The sequence below is a fragment of the Varroa jacobsoni genome, unplaced genomic scaffold (genome assembly GCF_002532875.2).
Source record: "Varroa jacobsoni isolate VJ856 unplaced genomic scaffold, vjacob_1.0 scaffold_254, whole genome shotgun sequence".
Classification (NCBI taxonomy): domain Eukaryota; kingdom Metazoa; phylum Arthropoda; class Arachnida; order Mesostigmata; family Varroidae; genus Varroa; species Varroa jacobsoni.
The window spans coordinates 235769-257156 of record NW_019213156.1 but is presented as its reverse complement, the minus strand read 5'-3'; the positions used below and the strand labels follow the sequence as shown (position 1 = coordinate 257156).

The 21388-nt window shown below is 39.8% G+C and overlaps 2 protein-coding genes and 1 long non-coding RNA gene across 4 annotated transcripts; 1 reads left to right on the top strand and 2 right to left on the bottom strand.

The window, feature by feature from the left end:
• Nucleotides 1-136: 136 nt before the first annotated feature.
• Nucleotides 137-10121, bottom strand: LOC111258680 (U4/U6.U5 tri-snRNP-associated protein 1). Its single transcript, XM_086967555.1, has 8 exons — nucleotides 9503-10121; nucleotides 9023-9408; nucleotides 4855-5023; nucleotides 4366-4655; nucleotides 3863-3995; nucleotides 2739-3701; nucleotides 2050-2367; nucleotides 137-1752 (listed from the first exon to the last, which is right to left on the bottom strand). The coding sequence occupies exons 2-8, from the start codon at nucleotides 9161-9163 to the stop codon at nucleotides 1385-1387; spliced, it is 2382 nt and encodes a 793-aa protein (XP_086823681.1). The 5' UTR covers nucleotides 9164-9408; nucleotides 9503-10121; the 3' UTR covers nucleotides 137-1384.
• A 266-nt stretch (nucleotides 10122-10387) lies between these two features.
• Nucleotides 10388-21172, top strand: LOC111258686 (protein shuttle craft). Of its 2 annotated transcripts, none has more exons than XM_022830150.2 (10): nucleotides 10388-10533; nucleotides 11554-11657; nucleotides 13992-15714; nucleotides 16573-16808; nucleotides 17465-17694; nucleotides 17968-18153; nucleotides 18454-18588; nucleotides 18927-19136; nucleotides 20553-20698; nucleotides 20841-21172. In XM_022830150.2, exons 2-10 carry the CDS (start codon nucleotides 11555-11557, stop codon nucleotides 20917-20919), a joined length of 3048 nt encoding a protein of 1015 aa, XP_022685885.1. In that variant the 5' UTR covers nucleotides 10388-10533; nucleotide 11554; the 3' UTR covers nucleotides 20920-21172. The 2 variants fall into 2 exon arrangements, with proteins under 2 accessions (XP_022685885.1, XP_022685887.1); XM_022830152.2 differs by having other exon boundaries at nucleotides 10402-10533; nucleotides 11543-11657.
• Nucleotides 17599-18946, bottom strand: LOC147753740 (uncharacterized). The gene is made up of 3 exons (XR_015310257.1): nucleotides 18859-18946; nucleotides 18213-18294; nucleotides 17599-17733 (listed from the first exon to the last, which is right to left on the bottom strand). It is a non-coding gene; the product is annotated as an uncharacterized LOC147753740 (long non-coding RNA).
• Nucleotides 21173-21388: the final 216 nt, after the last annotated feature.

Here is a 21388-nt window from a genome sequence, read left to right as displayed (position 1 = left end):
AATCTGAAATAAAATACAACGTTAGAACGATTTCACTTATGCAAACCATTTTACTTCAGCTATAAAGGCTAAGCTGCCAAACAGTTGCGGTTGCCATAGGGGTATTATACACGAAACGCAATAAAAACACGTAACATTCGCGTTAATAGTACAATTAACATGTATTGGTATATTATGGAGTATTACAGAGAATAAAGTTTTTCTCGTCATGATACAAAACATTATTACCTCTATCATTTATACAAAATTAGCTTTTTATCTCTGCCCGTTGTAGCTTCTCATCGAGAAAGCGCCAATTACCGTGGTTCGCCTCCAACTTGCTATTTCTTCAAAAAATTATAATATCATATAAAAAATCATACACTCCAGCCTTTATGTATCCGTGTAATAAAAAAAAAATTAACCCAAAAATATCGATCTAAACACATTATGAAATAGAACATACTATGTCTGTGAGATAGAAAAAAAAAACAAAATGTCTCTAAAAACTCTAAACATGTTGAATTTCAAAAAGCGATGTAATTTAGTAGAACTGCTTCTATTTTAAAGAGGCTGGACACAAATTGTTTACTTATATTTTCCTCGGTTTTCTACTTTCTGCCTAATACCTTTTATTTTGCTTTTAAAGCAACAAGTTTTTCCCCATTTTCTCAACCAAGGAATCTATTTTTTCAGTCCTTTTTTAATATTCTTATGTATCCTGTTTATTATCTTTTTTACCACCTAACCTATCACTACCTTAACATATTAGCAAACATCATTGATTATTAATTAGAACCTTTTCGAAAATCAAAAGCGAAGTTGAATAGTGGTTTGCATTCCCAATATTTAATTCCTGTTTTTCGGTTGGGAAGACATCATCATACTTTCTGCAAATATCTATAATTGTGGTGATTATAGCTGTTTTAGTTACAGCTGTTTTTATACTAAGAAATGCTTAAGGGAATATTTTTTTTTAATTAACGTTGTAAATGGGATTTATGTAATAACCTTAACTGGTTGTTCCGGCTCGATCAAACTAACTTCAAGTTAACTGGCCATGTTTCAGTAAACCGGAGTGTAAGACTAGGTCGAATCGAACAGACAGGCTAAGTAAAATTCCCCGTTTTTGATATTCGAAAGCGGTAGAAAGGTGAAAATGTTATGAGATCTTCAACATAAACACAGTAATTATGTCAACGCAAAATTGCGTTCGCTGGTCATGATTCCGGTTCAATCCACGTCTTATGATGAATCCTGGTTTCGTGATGGTCTCTTGTTTTTTGATGGCGTGCATCTTCCGACTATATACCTCGCCGGAAATGCCTAACTGTAACTATTATCGAAGTTATGTGGCCTGATAACAAAACTTGAAGATCGTATTTCGGCCATAGGGTTTCGTGAACTATTTTTTACTGAGCCCGCTGGGTCCGGTCAGCGCATTGGCAGCTCCGCCACTTAGCATAATATACGGCGTCTGTAATTGTTTCTGTTTTTCCTGTAGAAGCTTCAACGTGTTAAGTGGAGTGTCTACGCTGGACATTTGTTCGAGCTTGTTTAGCTGTTCGATTTTCTTCTGCCGCTTGTCGATCTTGTTTTTACCGGAGCCTTTCCCGTGGAATTTGTGTGAAAGGTAACGGAAAGCCTCTTTCTGATTAATTGGACGCCCACTGTCATCAATATAGTCGATATTAACCTCAGGCTTATAATTAATTTTATCCTTAAAGTCAGAGACGGGTCCATGATAATGACCTGCTCCGCCACTTCGGCGACCTGAAAGAGTTGACAATATTGAAAATACTGAAATTGTTTTATCTTGATTTTATCTTTATTAATTACTTTCCTGTAGAAATATAGAAAAATATAAATAGAAAATAGCCGACAGTTTTCAAAGGAAAACTGTCATCTATTTTTTGACGTCCGTAGGTATCTCCAGCAGATAAACAATGTGACTAGCTAACATTCTATCCATTTTGTATAAAATCTAAGCTTTAGCATTTTCCTGATAACCCAAGCTACATTTGCCGACAAGTTGGAAATGTTAGATGACAATTGTTTTCAGCAGCTTACCTCGACCTTCATCATCGTAGTATTTTTCCTCGATCGTATAGTTCTTAGCCTGTAGATCTTGTAGTTTTTTCACAGTGGCAGGCTTGTTTTTGGACCCATCCTCAATATAGCCCTTTTTCCTAGCTAGTTCAAGGGCTCCAGCCACTCCTAAGGACACATTTGGTTCTTCCTCAAGGATCGGCATAGCCTCCTTCGAGACCGTTACTCGATCTTCTGTTCGTGCAGACAGTGTCCTATGCCTCTGCACCGACGGATCTACTTCGGCCCAAGTGTTACGTTGTTCTTCCTCCTCTTCCATGGGCACGTTTTCTCCGTTACCTGGGATAACATATAAACTCTTCGTTTATTTACAGAATAGCTATTTTGACAACGCCTAAATTTTGGCGAAGTAACAATGAAAAAGGAATGCCAAATTACACATTCGCTCTAAATCACAAATATTGTATTATTATAACATCGTCACAATCGCCAGTGACAGATAACATATTTCTCTTTTCTAAGATAGATCTATATTCTAATTAAACTTGTGCCAAAACGTTAGATTCCAGACGAAATAAAAACCGTATTCACTGAACGTATTTCTTAGAAAAATTCCCGTTTTGTTTCTACATATTTAAAATTCTAAATAATTGAAAAATAATGATCGATGAATACGTATTGTTTAAAAAAGAGAAAAGCTTATCAGGTACCATCGTCGATCTCCACTTCGTCTTCTTCTTTGGGCTTCTTTTCTAAACGCTCCTCTTTGAGAGTATACGCTGAGATAGTCCCAAGTGTCCTGCAAAATTCGGCTGTGGCATTAAGAACCATCGAGGAGCTAAAGTTCACGCCGCTGGTAATCTGCTCCTCGGGTTCTTCTTTTATAGCAGCTATCTGCGACGCCACTTGCTTAATCGACTCCTCAGGACGCACGACTTTTTTACTCTTGTTCAATTTCTCACGATATCTTTGTTCTGGTAAATCATCCTCGACTTTAATATTGGATAGATCAGTGTCAGGTCCCAAGATATCATCATCATCAGTGGGCCTTTCACGCCTTCTTCTATACCCGTGATCGACGTCGCTACCTGCAGCAGGTTCTTCGCCAATTGGCACTAGGTCTTCCGCCTTTAGGATTTCGCGTTTGCGAATCTTGCGAATCTTTTTTTTTGGTTTCTTGAATGATGCCATTTCATCAATGGTCATATAGTCCCTTGCAACTTCTGGTAGCGAAAGAATAAGCGATTCCTTCTGTTTTTGGAGTTTACTTCGAATCGCTTCTAGTTCTTTCTGGCGGCGTTCCTCTTTGTTAACACCAATTTTAAAACTATCCTTCTTTGCTCCGGAGATCTCTTCGTCGTACTTCGAGAGGACGTTTTTCTTATGCACAATGCCAAACTCGTCTACCTCAGCGTCGTCGTATGGATTATAGGTATTGACGCCTAGCTTTTTATTTAGATTGTTCCTTTCGACCCGTTCGTCATCTATAAGATTCGCATTCTCTAAAACGTCTTCACCATCGTCGAGGACTCCCTGATCCTTTAGAGTAAGCACCACTGTTTGGCCTTCCCTAATACGGTCTTCCCTGTGAGCGATTTCGATGCCTTCCAGGTCCTTAGCGCTGTAGTCTTTCTTAGGCAACTTAAGTTCTTTCTTGACAAGATCATCAATACCTGAAAGAAAAAAAATTATCTCACAGTATATACATATGTATTGTATACTGGCCCATCCTAGAAAGAAGATTTACGCCAAAAGGGCTAAGGTCAACAGTATATACTGTGTCATAATTTAGCTGCAAGTTGCAAATGCCAATTTTTGAGCTAGATGATCATACCGAGCTCATTTTCCATCTCTTGGAGCATTTTTTCACGCTTAGCAGCTCTTGCTTTTTCGTCAGCTATGGCACGGGACTTTGCAATCCACTTTGCTGCATCGTCATCTTCATCAGAATCAGCCAAACCCTTCACCTGTAAGAAAATCGCATGATAATAATACACTTCTTATCGTACGTCCATATTTGTTGTAATACAAACGCATGATATGTATATTATTTAATCTATGACATACTACAGTTCCTTGTAATACGAACTTGCTTTTTTCATCATACTCGACGTAACAGCGCTATTTCACTTCGAACCCGGAATCAAAAGAACACACATATTCCAATATAGTCAACACACGCAAGTTTTCAGGGTACTCTAGTAATAATACGAACAGTAATATGCAAAAACAACTGAACTAATATATATGTCTGAAATAGAAAAGCACTATCTTATATTGATTCAAGTCACATAGGAAAAATAGGGCATACAAAAGTCCAACTGTAATATAGCTCACCTTCTCATATCTCCGCTTGATTTCTTGCTTCTTGCGCAGAGTGCGAATCTTATCTCGAAACGCCTCGGCCTCTTTTTTTTCGGAAATATTTTCAGTTCGTACAAACACTTCCTTATTTTCATCGTCTTTCTTTTCCTCACTGTCGGCTTGAAGTGGCTTGAGGCCCAACTTCGCTCTGAGTCGGTTGGTTTCCTCAATACTCATAGAAAGCTTTTCCTTTCCATCGTCAATCTCAGGAGTAACCTCGCGTTCCTGTGAAGGTCCTTCGGGTGTTGCACTCCGAGCTCGCTCTGGATAGAAGCAAATTGGCAAACTCACACACTAAAAAACTACGTCTAACGAATACAGTCATTTCCAAGAGTGATTAATATCAAAATGTCAGAAGACACCATATCAAGCGTCATAGTAAAGTGTATTAATCTTGACGGTAATACCGAGAGTAAAACTCGAAGCATTATCTATTAAAGTTTGCACGTCAACAACAAGTACCTTTTGCAATTCTCCTATCTAACGTATCATCCCTTTTCTTCTGTTCGGCCTTCTCTTCTCGATAGGAGGCATAACGCGAACTGTCTGGTACCACCCTGCCGTGGTCCTCGGATGGAGAACGCCTCCGATCATGACAATCCCTGCCTGCATCTTTGCGTGGTTCTTCTCGCTTTAAGACAGTCAACATAAAAGAAAGTTTTTATGATGTTTCTTGAAAACGCATGCAACCAAAGCATAACTCCATTGTGGACTAAACCGACCTGAATATCCGGCTGAACGTCGATGCGATGATCGTAGCGTTGTTGTCGGTGTAAGATCGTTTGCGCACGAGGCAAACGATGGCGTAAAATATTTGTGCCGCGATGAAATAGCCGAAAAAAGTTGGTAAAAGCAAAAAAGTGCCACTAAAGGCGAAAATCGACGGGCAAGAAACCTCCTCTTCAAGTTTTTGTTACCAAAAAAATGCAACCCAGCTGGGTTACCGCCAAGCGGGAATAAAAAGGATTGTTGAGCAAAAGCACCTCCTCTTCATAGACATGTATACCTGTAGCACCATCTCACGACTCGTTCAGGAGACAGCACCGTCCCATAGGCAGGAACCGAAAATTTACCAGGTCACTCATCCCCTATAGACACAGAAATTATACCGACAATTTTTACGCACTGCTCATGTGCGTCATTTATTGCGTATTATATTACATTCATCGTGTATTCACACAGCCATCTTTAGCTAACTTTTGGTAGCTTCGAATACTTTTTCCTTGCATTTCAACGATCTTATTATTTTATATGTACAAATCACATATGAACATATACAAAATATCTTTGCTCTACCTAAGCATTGTCCAATCTGGAAGGAATAGAAACCTGAAACCCTGTAAGATAATGTTGCCTCAAAATTGCAGGGTTGGTCAGACCGCACAACTTTGAGGCAACAGGTTGGCTGAAAAGAAATAATAGCATGCAAGGAACGGGGCGCGCACCTCATTTAGGGCTAAGAGATTCGGCTGTGGTCTACAAAGCTACCTAAACGTTAGAGCTGAAAAGAAAATAATGTGATTAGATTCTGGGATCGTTATTTAGCTGGGACTGATACGAAACGTTTTTCTATTAATTTTAAAAGGGGGTTCCAACCGATAAACCCGCAAAACTGCAGCCAGCACGAAAGCTTCTGTGGAAAATTCAGAGCAAACCTATCGCATGTAGCCGAAACGTTCGTATTTTTTCGCAATGCATACTTCTCTGGTACGACAGAAAAAGATACGAAATGACTTAAAACATGGATACTTTTCGGGTCGAACGTGGAGCCATGCGAAACCTATGATTAAGCAGGTATATACAGTCAAGTTCAATTAAACGCAGCTAATTTTTCTGAAAATGGACACAGTCATGTAAAAATGGCAAATCCTCTAAAACATTGTCATTTTTGAATTTGCATATTATCCATTTACCTTTAAAATAAGAAGGCTTTGGCTACGTATAGTCTCAGCGCTTGTCAAAGCAGCATTTCACTTCATTCTGATAGTGAGTTTAATTTTTAGCTATCCAGATCCTTCTTAACAATTGGCAGCCTCGCCTACGTGAAAATAAAAATAATTTCGAAACAGTGAAATACCGCCTGGCTTGAGCGACAAGCCCATGATATGAGGTTTTAGGCCCTTAAGCGTCATCTCTGTTTACGTTATTGTGCATGGCTTATTTATTTTTGCGAGTAGCTTATTAAAATCATAATGTACAATTCAATATATGCAAACAAGTCTAATAAAGCGGACATGCTTTGCACGAATAGCCTGACAACATCAAAAGAAATATAGCCGTATAAATAAAAACAGCCTAGCGGCATTTTCATACACTGTCAATCCAAAGTGTGGTTACCACACAACGATGTTCAAAGAAATTCTCATAAAGCTCTCACAACTGCAATGCCGTTCTTGGCATGAGGCAATCGCACCATACACAAGTAAAAGAACCTCGTAGCTAACTTTCTCGTCACCATCTGCCCGAAATATTTCAGCAGCTCATCGATAAAGTAAGTCTAATAAACATCGAGAAATTGAAAACAAATGGCGGGACAACGCTGTGTATCAAGAACAATACATGTTTACACATAAAAGTATAAAAAGTTGGTTTGGACATGCACAGCCCAAGGAAGCACAAACGGTACCACATATCTGCACATATCATAATTATCAGAGCATACCTGGAGCTGTTGGAATAAAATGATCCGTAGAGGAAATAGGAGGAGAACTTATGATATAGACAAGCCATGATAGACGGCTACTTTGTGTGATCTCTGAATTGTCTGCTATTCCTGACGAATTGCTACATGTATGCTTTGAACAATAGACAACACTGGGTTCATGTACACCAGCTCTGATGCATGATTATACGTTCTGTAGACCAGCTCTAATGCTACGATTTGATAAAACAGAGCTTCTCTTAGGTTATCAGCTACTAAGGTTAACGGCAATGGCCAAGACATGGACACGCAATTGTGTTCAATAGAAGGGAGTGAAAATCATATGTAATGATATGCTTATCGATATATTTTTTTCACATATCGTACTTGAATGTCGCACAATATTGTTAATCACTCCTGTGCGCTCAACATTTATTAAGAGAGGTCCACAAATGCGAAATCAGACACTTCTTTAGCACCTTGCTACTCAAAGAAAAATAACTAGTAGCATTACTAGCCGGGCAAACCGACGTCGCCACTAACCGGCAACGACATACGTGTAAAAAAAAACCAAACGACTTTCTGTCATGATGCACTGCGGCTGCTGTTCGCTATCATGAAGCACGCCAGCCAGTACGGTGAAACGCTGTCACCACGAGACATAGTCAACACCCCGCGCTGCAACCCGCCAAAAAAAGCCGACAAGCGCTATGTAAGCGTTTTGTATCGAGCCAAGAACCCTTACACAAGAGCATGAGGCATTTATACCCCCACTATGTCGGCTGTTCACCATATAGCATTCGAATCGAACAGACAAAAAATCGGTACACACTACTGTATACCTGTGATGCAGTATTCTATTTTGTTTCCATGATCATTTTTTGGATCTCTTTGTTTCTTTTTAAAGACCCAGTAAAACACCAAAGTGATCAACAATAACAGTGGCGATCTCAAAAACGAATATATGCGATCGCATCTAATTGCGTTACAAATAAAACCAGCATCACCGGCAGAATTAACTGTGATGACAAAAATAGCGCATAGAATACTAAAGTGAATGGAATTGTCCCGTGATCTAAACAATCAAGTGAGCACATGAAACATGATGATGAGAGCTATTAGCGAAAATGACCCATGGAACTCAAATCGGGCCAGAAATTTACACGAACTTATTGCAGCCATAGGCAGCAGAAGCGGTAAAAAACGGAACAATAGTTTCTGAATATGTACGTGCTAATGTATCCAGTGGAAAGTAGGGGATTGTTAGCACACATGTACGCATCGAGCACGCGCAAAGATCTGTGTGTGTGTAAAATCATCTTTTATGTACATCGTGCGGCATCGATTATCGGGGCAACCTCGTACGGTAGGCATCAGGCGAACTACACAACAGCTGCAGCATCTGCGCTGAGAATTTCGCTACACTTTCTACTGGTTCTTTTGTTGTTTTTATATAGTACATATCTGCTCAAGAAAAACGAAAAGTTTAGAAAAAAGAAAAACTTTTTCTATAATAATAATAATGATAACCATATATTCTTGCGCACGCACTCATAATTTGTTGTTATTGACGGATGTATAATATAGTGTACGTGTCTGGAACGACGATAACGAGCGATTTACACACATAAATGTGAAAACTGAACTTACGGCTTGTTTGGAACATTAAAAACGTCATCTCTTTGCTCTAAACATCGACCCCACTATATCTCCACTACTGAACCGCGGTGTACATGTTATAACATGATTCCTCTACGCCATTTTGAAACAATAGGATTCGTTTCGACAAATGTCAATTTTTCCTTGCTCTCCGTAGTAACAGAAACCACAGCCAGAATCACACCCAAAACAGATAATCGTTTGGAAATATATTCAAATCAATATAACGATAAATGGCAGGTTTCTTATTGAAAATAAAGCTTTTCACGTCTATTTTTCTTACGTAGCGACCGGCTGGGTCGCCCCGTTCCAAATTGAAGACCAACTCACGGCTTCCTCGCGATGCGGTCGTTTTCGGCGACGTTCATAGATTTCGCTCTCGGATCGAGAACTAGCGCTGGACGATCGAGATCTCGAACGTCTGTCGCGCTTGCTCCGTTTGCGATCCTTGTGGTTTTTTTTCGAACCCATCTTTCGCTGACGGTCAGTTATGCAGTATTAGTGACGGCGCTGTTTCTCTTAAGCACGTCTTGTGCTTATTCGTATATTCTGATATGTTTTCTTTCGTAGAAGACACTGGTGTCGATCCAACTGGCCACCGTTGGAACTCACAATAACAAACAACGAACCGCAAAAAGCAACAGCGATGTTCGAATCACAACACCAGCATACACAACACTACATCGACAAACTGGTATCCACGGGTAATATTGGCACTGAAAAGGAAAATACACAGGTAACTCGCACTAACTGAGCACATACTGGCCACAAAAAATAAACATGAAATTTTTACTCCTGTGGACCACGGACTCGATTGGTGCACAAGCACAACACCGTCGAGAGATAGATAAACGTCAGAATTCCGGCGATAAGCACGCACACACGTAAATTCCAAGAGTGCACACAGAACGGAAAGTTACACGGCAGTATTAAGTAGATGCTATTCTAATAAAATCTTCTGGGTAACTTCGGTTCGCAGAGATCACTAAGCAAACACATAACAAACTCGTATAGTGGAAGGCACTCGACATCACAACACACATCTACCCGTCACAACATCGGGGAATTTTAGCGGTGCACGTAATGTATGGAAGCCGCTATAATTCATAGAAGTTAGGGTGCCTATAGTGCGGCACCTTTATCGAATCGGCCGAGAATTCACAGTTCGAGGCGCGATATCACTGAGCAGCATTGAGCGTCACGTAGACGCCTTCACGACGCGATTTTTTACGCCCCGACGAAAAATCACGTAAAAATTTGCAATTTCAATATCGGCCTCCGGAGCTGCCCAGCTACTCAGGGCCTGGCCCTGACGTATCGATAGGCTCTTAGAGTTCTATGAAAAAATAGAAACAACGCACAAAATTGAAAAATATAGAATTTTCACTTTTCTTGTAGCATAAACCTCACGCAGGCAAACAATGATCGTCGTTGGATCTGTCGTGTTTACAATCTTTTCAAGTTCAATGGCGCCATATTTGAATGAACTTCAATGCCTTCTCATACGCTCGGGCAGTTAGCTTCAAGTGTGCTTACTTGCATTATCTTTGCTGCGATATTAGTAAATGTTCAATCCAGCGAAGTTTATTAAGTTAAAATAGGTTGACAATTTCATACAACAGCATATTGTTATGTACCGTTCTGCGTATCCAACAACTACCGCCAACTAGTCCAAACTTGACGGAAGTTAGAAGATCGTTATTTTGAATGGGCCCTGGTAAGAAGAGGCCCAGGGGAAGCTTTTGCGCGAGACCGTTCTCTGATATTTACCGATAATTCGCCGGGCCAGGCAGTGCAAAACGCTCAGCACCAGCTCCCCATTTCGGCTTATCTACAAATTTGTAAGATTATCAGTTGCGCCTCTTTTAAGGCTCCTCTAGCGTTCGCTTTACGTGGTCGGTTTGAACACCTTCGGACGAACAGCTGTATTCAAGCAAAGATCTCTTATCACATATTGACCCTTACTTTTAATAGCACCGTTGCGACCCTAGAAAGTGCCTACCAATCTAGTTAGAACAGGAGTGGTTTCGTTGGGACGCTGCCTAATAATGTGCGGTAGCACTATAAAGTGCCAAGCCTTGATCCGCCCTTGTAGCGTTTGAAGACATGTCACCGTTGCGTTTAGTTGCAGATACCCTATCACTCTTCGGATCGGGTTGAGAGTGCGGGTGACATAGAAGAACGGCACTCGATAATGTGCAAGTGTGTTTAGTTCTGAAGTGTTCACGTGCTCGTGAAGCTCATATACCGCCAGTATAGTATAGTTGTGTAACAAGGATAATTGACGGTTGCTATACGCTCTGGGCTCATTCGCAGATTATGGACACCCCACCATGTATTTTTTAGTCTATCTATCTGTTCTATCCAACTTTTCTTATCTGCCAAGTCGCCCGACTCCACCAATCAGAGGACAATATCTTGCTGTTGTGATCACCCACGATGACTAGTCGATCGCTAGCGTTCATACAGCAACAGCATGACTCAACAGTAGTGTAGATGCGTTGTTTGTTATTTTCTAATCCGGACCATCCGAGAATAGTGCACTCGTTTAAAAATGATTATTTAGTCTCGTTCGCCCCTTCCACTTGTTAGGGCTCCTTTGCTATATTTAATAAGAATGGATGCATAGACTTGCTCATAGTACTTCGTAACACAGGTCCGCTCGAGTTCGATTAGTTCGGTTGGCCTGTTAGGGTGCACACGCTATACCACGGTCACTGAGTAGGGGGGTGTTCTTGAAGGTTTTAATGTGTGCCTGTGACAAATAAAGAGAGATTGATATCTTTAATGTCACAACTTGACAATAACGCTCGCGTGTGTTCATAAAATTGCAAGGTGTTTTATTATCAGATTAATTACAGCATGTCGGCGGAGAGCTCAAGCGCTTCCGGAAACCTCTCGAAAGAGACTCCCGCTAACGGGACACATCGAGATTGTAGGAGCAGACAACGTTATGACTACAACGGTACGTTACCATCCCATGGAAGTGTGGGTAAAATTATTTCGAAAATGGAGCATATAAATGGGGGATGACAATGAAGACAGGTATATTTCGTGGGTTGGTTTTTATGTACATATTTTAATGGCCAGAAGTGTACTATGCAAAAAAGGTGTACTAGCGGCCTGCATACTATACAATTTTTGTGAATAAAAAGTGCTATTTATTCGTATGTTACGTACCCATAATTATTATTTCAACGTACTGGCAAATAGCGAACATCGAAAAAAGATAGGATTTGTCGTGATCATACTGTGGTAAAATAAAGCAGATTTCGTACGAATGAACCCAAGCGATCCAACATATTTCGATACGTATCAAGCTTATGTTATGAGTGCCTAAGCGGTTCGTGAAGATCTGCGTGGCGGATTGTGAAGCGCCAACAAAATTTTGCAAATGAATTTTCATGAAGTACGCGAATCTAACCTCATTCATGGGGTTGACCTATAAGGAGCATTTCCTAATCTTTTGCTGGTATTTTCCAACCCATTCAGTTTATATATATATTCTTGATTTTGAGAACAAGTGACATTTTATTATTCCGCCTGAAGTTTTTACTAATGATATTCAAGTAAAAAACACCACCTTAGGTTTTCCATTTTCATTGTAAAGTAATGATATTAACAGTCATTAGCAATATGTTTTCTTTAACATACAAACAAATGATTATATTCATTCGATTATAACCGTAATACATATAAGTGTACATTCAAATTATTTTATTCCAAGTACTTATTACCAGCTCATTAACGATTTGCCATACTTACAAGCTTCTAACATTTCGCTAAGCCAAGGACAACCATCCAGATGAATGCACCTAAATTTAACCTTAAATTGGACAGGTATTTCCTCAGAAAAATCTGTACCGATAATGTCACAACCGTTGCTGCTCCTTTACCTTTCTTTAAAAAATTTTTTTGCTTTTTGCACAAAGGCCCGTATTTGGTTTGAAGTCGATCTAATAGATACCTACCTATCAGTGCTGCCAATGTGTAGTCTATGGGAACAACTGTAATTTGATTGATTATATATTCAGATGGTTGTATTTCAAAATAGCATATATAGTGTATATTAGCTTAATTTCTTTTTGTGTACAGAATTCACAATTGTGGATGTTGCTTCACTAGTTCTCTAGGGTACAAATGATACCAAGTAATATTTGCTGATCTAGTAAACCAGAAAGCCCTAAATTAGATGGATAATAGGACTGGTTCTCCTTATCAGAAAAAAATATTAAGTTGTGCCTATTTTTAGAAGACTGTTGTACAATATTTATCCTACAGAAGCTGCGCATTTCTTTACAGCACTCTTACTATTAATTATCAGGTTACCTTCTGCTCTACCGCGAATACTATACTTTGTACTATACATTTCGCATTAGACAAATTCTGTTTTCAAGCGTTAAAACACTATAAAAATAGACCTAATAAACCCGGTGAATGTCTTAATGGAGAGCTTTGATCGAAAAAGGCACTTAGAATAAACGTAATATATTTTTAAAATACCAGCCCCAAAGTAAGGGGAGACATAAAACTACCTTCGTCTAAACTACTTTTATCCGTCGATTTCGAGTCATTAAAAACGGATCATTTTCATTTCATGTCCGTCGGGGCTATCAGACCAATTGGATCGAGGGTGTTAATTTGATCGAGGGATTAATTATCAGGTTACCTTCTGCTCTACCACGAATACTATACTTTGTGGTATACATTTCGCATTAGACAAATTCTGTATTCAAGCGTTAAAACACTATAAAAATAGCCCTAATAGGCCCGGTGAATGTCTTAATGGAGAGCTTTGATCGAAAAAGGCGCTTAGAATAAACGTAATATATTTTTAAAATACCAGCCCCCAATGTAAGGGGAGACATAAAACTACCTTCGTCTAAACTACTTTTATCCGTCGATTTCGAGTCATTAAAAAGGGATCATTTTCATTTCATGTCCGTCGGGGCTATCAGACCAATTGGATCGATGGTGTTAATTTGATCGAGGGATTAATTATCAGGTTACCTTCTGCTCTATCGCGAATACTATACTTTGTGGTATACATTTCGCATTAGACAAATTCTGTATTCAAGCGTTAAAACACTATAAAAATAGCCCTAATAGGCCCGGTGAATGTCTTAATGGAGAGCTTTGATCGAAAAAGGCGCTTAGAATAAACGTAATATATTTTTAAAATACCAGCCCCCAAAGTAAGGGGAGACATAAAACTACCTTCGTCTAAACTACTTTTATCCGTGGATTTCGAGTCATTAAAAAGGGATCATTTTCATTTCATGTCCGTCGGGGCTATCAGACCAATTGGATCGAGGGTGTAACTCCGCACTCCAATTGAGGCACGGTAATTTCTCGACGTCAGCCCGCCACCGAGAAGCAAGTCAAAATGAAGACCGACTATGTGACCAGGGACGGAGCAGTCACCTAAATAAAAATTGGCGAGAGAACAGAGCAGGTACTACTAAATTTGCCGCAGATTTTATAAGAGGTCCTAGTGTCGGCGGCAGCGGTAGCAGCAATCGGCGTCTATTGACAAAACCTCGCGATCGGCTATTTGAGGATTACGTTAGGGAGCCAAACCAGCCGTCGTCACAGAAGGAAAAGCAACAACTGCCGTGCTCGCAAAAAGGACAACAACAGAACCAGCAACAACAACAACAACCACCACGTAGAGATAAACGAATGCAAAAGGACGAAAGTAACGATGAGGAAAATGCAACAACCAGTCGAGGTCATGTCAGAGACAGGCGAAGTGGAAGCTGTGCTGTACTTAGAGAAGCTGATGGCGCAAATGGAAATACTAGTTTCCAACATGGTTTCCAGCAGAGCGCACATTCGGATGTTGACTTAATCCAGCCGGTGTTAAGGTTAAATGTTCACGCGCAAGAATTTACCCCAGCGATGCGTGCGCCATCAGCACAAGGTGCTTGCGCGGCGACCCAGAATGACACCGGCGTTACAAAACGTACAGAGGCGAATGGAGATTTGGTCACATCAAATAGCAAGTTGGACGGCTTCAGTCAAAATGATGGTCGCGGGGACACGTCTGCTTCTGTGCCCCGGACGATGATGCTGGCCATGTCACAAGTCAGACGTGATCCGCCCCGATCAGTTGCAAGGAAACAACCAATAGAAGAGAGTAAAGCGCAAAAGGAGTCAATGGAGGAACAACTCCTAAAAGACATTTACGACTGTGTCATCTGTTGTAGCCGAATACGCGCAACACAGTCGATATGGAACTGCCAGGCTTGTTTTCATATTTTTCATCTACGTTGCATAGCTGAATGGGCCGAAACATCGCTGTCAGACGATAACAAAACGTGGCGGTGTCCGGCGTGTCAGGGCGAGAACAGCAAAGTGCCAAGGAACTACTGGTGTTTCTGTCGCAAACAGAAGAATCCCCAACCATCAAAGATGTCACTGCCCCATAGTTGTACTGAACTATGTCAGAAGTCACGATCCTGTCCGCACAAATGCAATAAACTTTGCCACCCGGGCCGATGTCCTCCGTGCGAAGCTAGCGTATCGAAGCCTTGTCAATGTGGGAAAACTAGCAAATACGTGAAGTGCAGCAGCAAAATTGCGCTTATTTGCGGGCAAGTCTGCGGAATGGTTTTATCATGCGCTAAGCACGAATGTCAAACAGTATGCCACCCCGGGGATTGCGAATCGTGTAAAGAGCTCAAGGATATTAGTTGTTTCTGTGGGAAGAACACGAAGCAAGTGTTATGCGCTGAGCCCAATGATTACAGCTGCGATCAAATCTGTAAACAAATGTTGTCCTGTGGTAATCATCACTGTGAGAAGACATGTCATCGTAACGGTGAATGCGGTGAATGTCAGTTATCTTTGTTGAAGTCATGCCCTTGTGGTCGAAGCTCTATACCTAATGGTTGGGATTGTTCGAAGCCAGTGCCCTTGTGCGATGCCAAATGTGGACGTAAATTTCAAGATTGCGAACATCTTTGCGAGCAGAAATGTCACGAGGGAGATTGTCCCCCATGCCCTGCTCTTGTGAAAGGGTTGGTTTTATTAAACTTTACATTGTTTCTAGTTTGTTAGATAGCTAAACAGTTCGAACGTGGCCGAGTTCTCTGTGCAGGTTTTACAAGCAAAGTATATATTTTCAAGCGGCTCCGTCAGCAAAATATCTTTTTGCAGAATATAGATGAAAGTACAATGGTTTAGGAACTCACTAAGTTGCAATTTCATTGACTAGACGTGTCAAATAGCCAGGCACATGAAAACTGAAATTCTTACTTCGCTATTAGTTTATATAGAATATGGTATTAAGAATTTTTGTAATTGACTGCAGTCTTTTTAACGCTCATTCGAAGCATCGACAAGAAAAATGATTGCTTATAATTCAGCAGTTATAGAGGGTGTTTAAGTCGCAATTTTAGATTTTCATTGCATTTTAAAAGCGGGTTACGCGTATACAATTCATAAAAAATTTCAATAGAATAATGTCATTCAATAACAATGTTAAACGAATCAAATGTATTTCATATTAAGGATCGACAAGCAGACGACTCTTATCAAACATTGAGAATAGAAGTTCCCATAAAAAACTTATTTGAATGTAGAGTAATATCAGTCGAGTAGAGGTTTTTCTCAAAAAATATTACTTCATTAAATCTAGCTTCTACTAAACATAAGTAGGATTTTCGAGCAAGTTTGTTTTCATGAAACGTTAGCTATATTAGAATTAAGCGACAAGAGCAATTTCTCAGTTCAAATGGAAGCGCCATGTGTTTTTTCATGTGGGTGGTTAGCTTCGCTCAAATGCATGTGGTACCAAAAAATAGCTTCAGCTCATTAAGTCAATTCTAGACATTTATTGAATAGCACCCTTAAATATTATAGTCGTTGTTATGCAGGAGGCGATGTCGATGTGGCGCGGTTGTAGAAGAGGCTGAGTGTGGCGAGAAAGTGCTTGTTTGTCGAAGGCGTTGCAATAAGAAAAAAACCTGTGGACGGCATAAATGCCTCGATGAGTGTTGTGACAAGGAGTTCCACATCTGCGATCTTGTCTGCGGAAAAAAACTCTCTTGCGGTATCCATTCATGTTTTACTCTTTGTCACAAAGGAATATGTCGTAAATGCCAACACGTCAGTAAGTATCATTTATATTTTACGCATTTTGTTACTTTCTGACTACCTTTCTATGACTCCAATTTGGATTTACTAGTCACCGCTGAAATTAATTTAAAAATTAAAACTATTGAGCAACCTTTGGCGAATATATCGTTAATTATATCTAGATTATTATATAGCTAATTCACCTGAATGCTACAAGGAATTTCGGGTCAAGTGTGCCAAGGAGCGTATATATGTGTTGCGAATAGGCGAATTTGTGTGAATAGGAAAATTTATTTACTTATTGTTTATATGTAAATAATATCAACAGTTGAGGCGGTTCTTTTTGACACTACTGGACGTGAAACTCAAAACGTTTATAAATATCAATAAAACAATGTTAACGTTACATATAACCACTAAGCCACGAAGAATATAGAAAACATCTACGTTTTGATTTCTTGAAATAGATTTACGCTTTAAATTGTCTAAAAAAATCGTGTGCAAAATAGCTGCGATTATTCCACGGAATAGAAATACTGTTAACAATGATTTTGCTTCTGCTTTGCGGAAGGGTACTTTATGTCAAAATTTCGAGAAATAAAACACAGGTGAAGAATGTACGATCCGCACGACGTGATTCCTGTTTCCTACAATATTCAATGTAATTATTTTTGGACGACATGTTTTTAGGCTTCGACGAGCTACGTTGTCACTGCGGACATTCGGTGGTGTACCCGCCAGTGCCTTGCAACACTCCGGTTCCGGAATGCAAACAGCTGTGCGCACGCGAGCATCGGTGCCGGCATCCGGTGACTCATCCGTGCCATTCAGAGCCGGTATGTCCTCCATGCACCTCACTAACAGAGAAGAAATGCCATGGTGGGCACGAACTTCGAAGAAATATACCTTGCCATCTTGATGTAAGTTGCAGCCTACTCAACATAAAGTATGTCGTTGTTCTGCAACGACCGAAAGAAAAGAACAATAACTTATGCAGCACAATGAAAACGTATTTTCGTCTTTTAAACTTTGTAGAGAAAAATATTCGTTTTACTAACAATGCTCTCGGTTTATCTGAAGCTATGAATTTAAATACATATTAACATTACATGTTATAACGTCGTAGCTAAGCTCAGCTGAAATGTTAAGTCAGGTTTTGAACGTGTTCATCTTAATGCATTTCTTTCGAACAGAACGTTTCATGTGGACGCCCTTGTGGACGGCCTCTGTCATGTGGTAGACATTCGTGTGACAAAACGTGCCACGCAGGTGAATGCCCGACCTCATGCGAACAACCCTGCAAGGTGCCTCGAAAATGTGGACACCCTTGTAAACTGCCATGTCACGACGAATGCCCGACGAGCACATGTTTCACACAGGTATCCCTACTTTATAAATATGTATATAATTTTTTTATTGATGTGTAAGTATAAAGTACCTTAAATGCAGCGAAAGAGCGGATTCGGATTGAAGCGGCTATTTCATCTTTTCTGCTGTTGCATGCGGTTGAGTTTTGAAATCTATAAAAAAAAAAGTTTCTTAGCTCTTCGTAAAAATCCATTAATGGTTTTTTGCAGAAACCTATTGATATTGCAAACCGAATCTATCTTAAAGCTTTCATACCTTACAACAATACACATTTGTAATAATACATTTGTTAACGGATTGACATGATTCAGGTTGAAGTGTCATGTACATGTGGACGGTTAGTAGAACCGCGCACCTGCCATGAGTTCCAACAAGCAGTCAGCAGTATAGTGCAACAAAAAGTTCGCCGAGGTGAGGAAGTCAACCTCGCTAAAGACCTCAGCCAGGTACGACAACACGTGCTTCGGAATGTAGCATATTTCCTCTCTGTAGGTAATGTTTATTGTTACTTGACCTTGAAGGGGATGAAAATGGTAACTATGGGAATGGCGGTATGGTTTAACTGTTATCTTCCTTTCTTTCCAAACGTCGTGCATTACAAAAGCAGTTACTATATTTTAGTTGTTCACAAAATATGAGCTTTTAAAAAATATACATCTCGAGACCACGGATAAATGTTTGATCGTAGAGTAGATAGAAATAAGAAAATAACCCACCTCTGAAAATTATTTCCGCGTATCTCTAACATTCCGTTTGAAACTTGTTTTTGTCCCTTGATTATTAGCTTTCTAAGGGTATCCTGAAGTGTGTAGAAAGATGTGCAGTAGAGGAGCGAAATCGGCGTTTTGCGGAAGCTCTTAAAATTAATCCAGATGCGCCCGTATTCACCTTATCGCTTTACTCAGATTTTGTTAAGGAAGAAGCAAGGAAAAACTGGCACTTTGCGTCAAAAGTTGTCAACAAACTTAACGATCTTGTGGAACTTGCAAAAAATGTGAGTGCTTTTTTCTCCTAGGTAATATTGTTAGATCAGTCATGTATGTAGTACAGTTATGTTACTGTTCAATTTTCAGTACCGAGACTCGTAACCAATTGCAATGCAATTAATCATTGTACAAAACTAGAATGCCTTAAATAATCTGTTTTTTTAATTATATGGTTTCATTTCATCTGTCTTACTGATCTATCTCTAGACACACATAACGGACGAACCTGACTGTTTTGCTCATTTTTCATACGTGTTCGCCTATACGCATTCGTTACTGCATTTTACCAACTGGTCGGTTACCAGCTTTCGTTTCAGACGACATGAAAAAATGTCCTTCCTGTCGTTTCCTTAGTGAGCGTGTCATCTTGACCGTTGCGAAGGTTACTTTTAGCTCCCCGCATTTGCTTTACTACTTAGCCTGTGTGCTGAAAACAATGACGTGTTTCCGTGGGCTTTAGCCCACAAGGGCTTCCTTATTGTCCTCCTTTTCTAGAAACTCCATCTCACTTCATAAATCAACACAACAAGGCTTTGGAGTGATTCACGTTACAGACCATCAGGCATACATCGGTTTTAGTGTTATGTACCCCTGAAGTAATAATAGAATTCGTCCCAAACCAGGGCTCATACAAATGGGGTCCCGAGTTTAGTGCATGGGTCCTCCAACACCAGACGGATACCTTATTAGGGGTGAAATTGGATATTTTTGGATATAATTCGTTAGCCCGTCACCTTTTTAAAAAAGGCATTATGTATCAGATAAGTAGATTGGCTAATTAGACGACAACCTTAGTAACTCGTTCAAGCAAGTGAAACTTTAAGCGTTCGGCTGCATAAACTTGTACTGTCTGGTTCAAACCGTCATGTGCGCGGACTCTTTTGGCGGCATAAGTGAACCGCAACATACTGCTTGCGAGATTTCGTACTTCATAGGCATAACGAATACAGTACTGCAAGCAAGCAAGCGACGTTCTGATTCCTTGCGAGCAGATTTTCGACTTAGAATATCTTAGCAGTTCGTACTTTAAAAAATATTATTGACGTTGATACTCGCAGTATTAATAATTTGCCAACAAAATTTTAGGTTTATACACGGATCTTAATTCGTCACTCTCAAGTATGTGTGCTACGGAGTAAAATTCAATAAAATCGTCTGCTGGCGCGTATTTTATATGCTGGAATAGCTTTTGCTATTATATGTATATAGCTTCACCAAATAGAATTGCTTAGCTAGCTGTTGCTAGGCGCCTAGCGATAACTGATTATTAAAGAAATCGTCAATAAAGGAAGTATTCGCATAGCATCGTTTATAAATAAATAAAAGGCACAGTAATGATCATACTGCTGGATGTGACTAGTATTTTCCGAAAGTGTGATCGCAATTGAAACTATTTTTTAATTCTTTTACGTTATGCTCCTCAGTCTGTACAAGCAAGTCGATCTTACGGATTTGAACCGATGCCTCGTGAGCAACGCCGCTTTATATATGAGCTCCTCGAAGTGTATCGCTGCACTGGACAAAGCTATGACCAGGAACCGAAAAGAAATATCGTGGTAACAGCTTACAAGTGAGTTTTCAATTATGCAGTAACTGCTCTGTCATGGTTTTATAATCACTGTATCCTTGGTACTGTGTATTACATTCTTATGTTATGACAAAGCCTACGTTATTTGTGGTACCATTCTGACCAATATCGGGTTCCTCTCTAGGGATAAATCTGTTATTCCGTCAATGAGCCTGGCAAGTGCGATTGGAATTGTCAACCCCATCCCTTTGTGGAAGATGTAATGTGATGGCCGATGATTCACCACTACCACAACTACGGTCACAGTCTGTCGTAAGCCGATAATAATAATCTTTACGCTAATCATAATCTTAAGACGAAAAATAGATGTATAGCACACAAAGATGATTAAAGTGTTTCACAGCAATTAGTAGAAGAGCACGGCATATGGACGCGCATATGTCCATGTCAATTCACAGTAATTATGCTGTTATTCCTTACTAATAATAAAATGAAAAAAGATGTAATTTGGTAATATTGACTGGCATTTTTAATCGATAATAGTTAGTCCTCAAATGGCGAAAACGAGATGAATCCTTGTAAGTGTCACCAGTTACTGGACGATCCAAGTATTGGCTTTAAGCACCGGACAATGAACACGAAAATCTTTTCTATTTTAATGATATATAGGCATTCCTGCTATTTTTTGCAGCTACGGAAAAAGGTGTTAGCTAAATTGAACGTACTGTTAAT

What these genes read in the sequence shown, in the direction of transcription:
- LOC111258680 (XM_086967555.1), bottom strand. Translation starts at nt 9,163, where the DNA reads ATGGGTTCGAAAAAAAACCACAAGGATCGCAAACGGAGCAAGCGCGAC. An exon ending in AGATAGGAGAATTGCAAAAG is followed by an intron (nt 4,656 to 4,854) that starts GTACTTGTTGTT and finishes GCTTCTATCCAG; the next exon opens with AGCGAGCTCGGAGTGCAACA. An exon ending in TCAAGCGGAGATATGAGAAG is followed by an intron (nt 3,996 to 4,365) that starts GTGAGCTATATT and finishes ATTTTCTTACAG; the next exon opens with GTGAAGGGTTTGGCTGATTC.
- LOC111258686 (XM_022830150.2), top strand. Translation starts at nt 11,555, where the DNA reads ATGTCGGCGGAGAGCTCAAGCGCTTCCGGAAACCTCTCGAAAGAGACT. An exon ending in ACAACGTTATGACTACAACG is followed by an intron (nt 11,658 to 13,991) that starts GTACGTTACCAT and finishes CGGGGCTATCAG; the next exon opens with ACCAATTGGATCGAGGGTGT. An exon ending in ATCGTGGTAACAGCTTACAA is followed by an intron (nt 20,699 to 20,840) that starts GTGAGTTTTCAA and finishes GTTCCTCTCTAG; the next exon opens with GGATAAATCTGTTATTCCGT.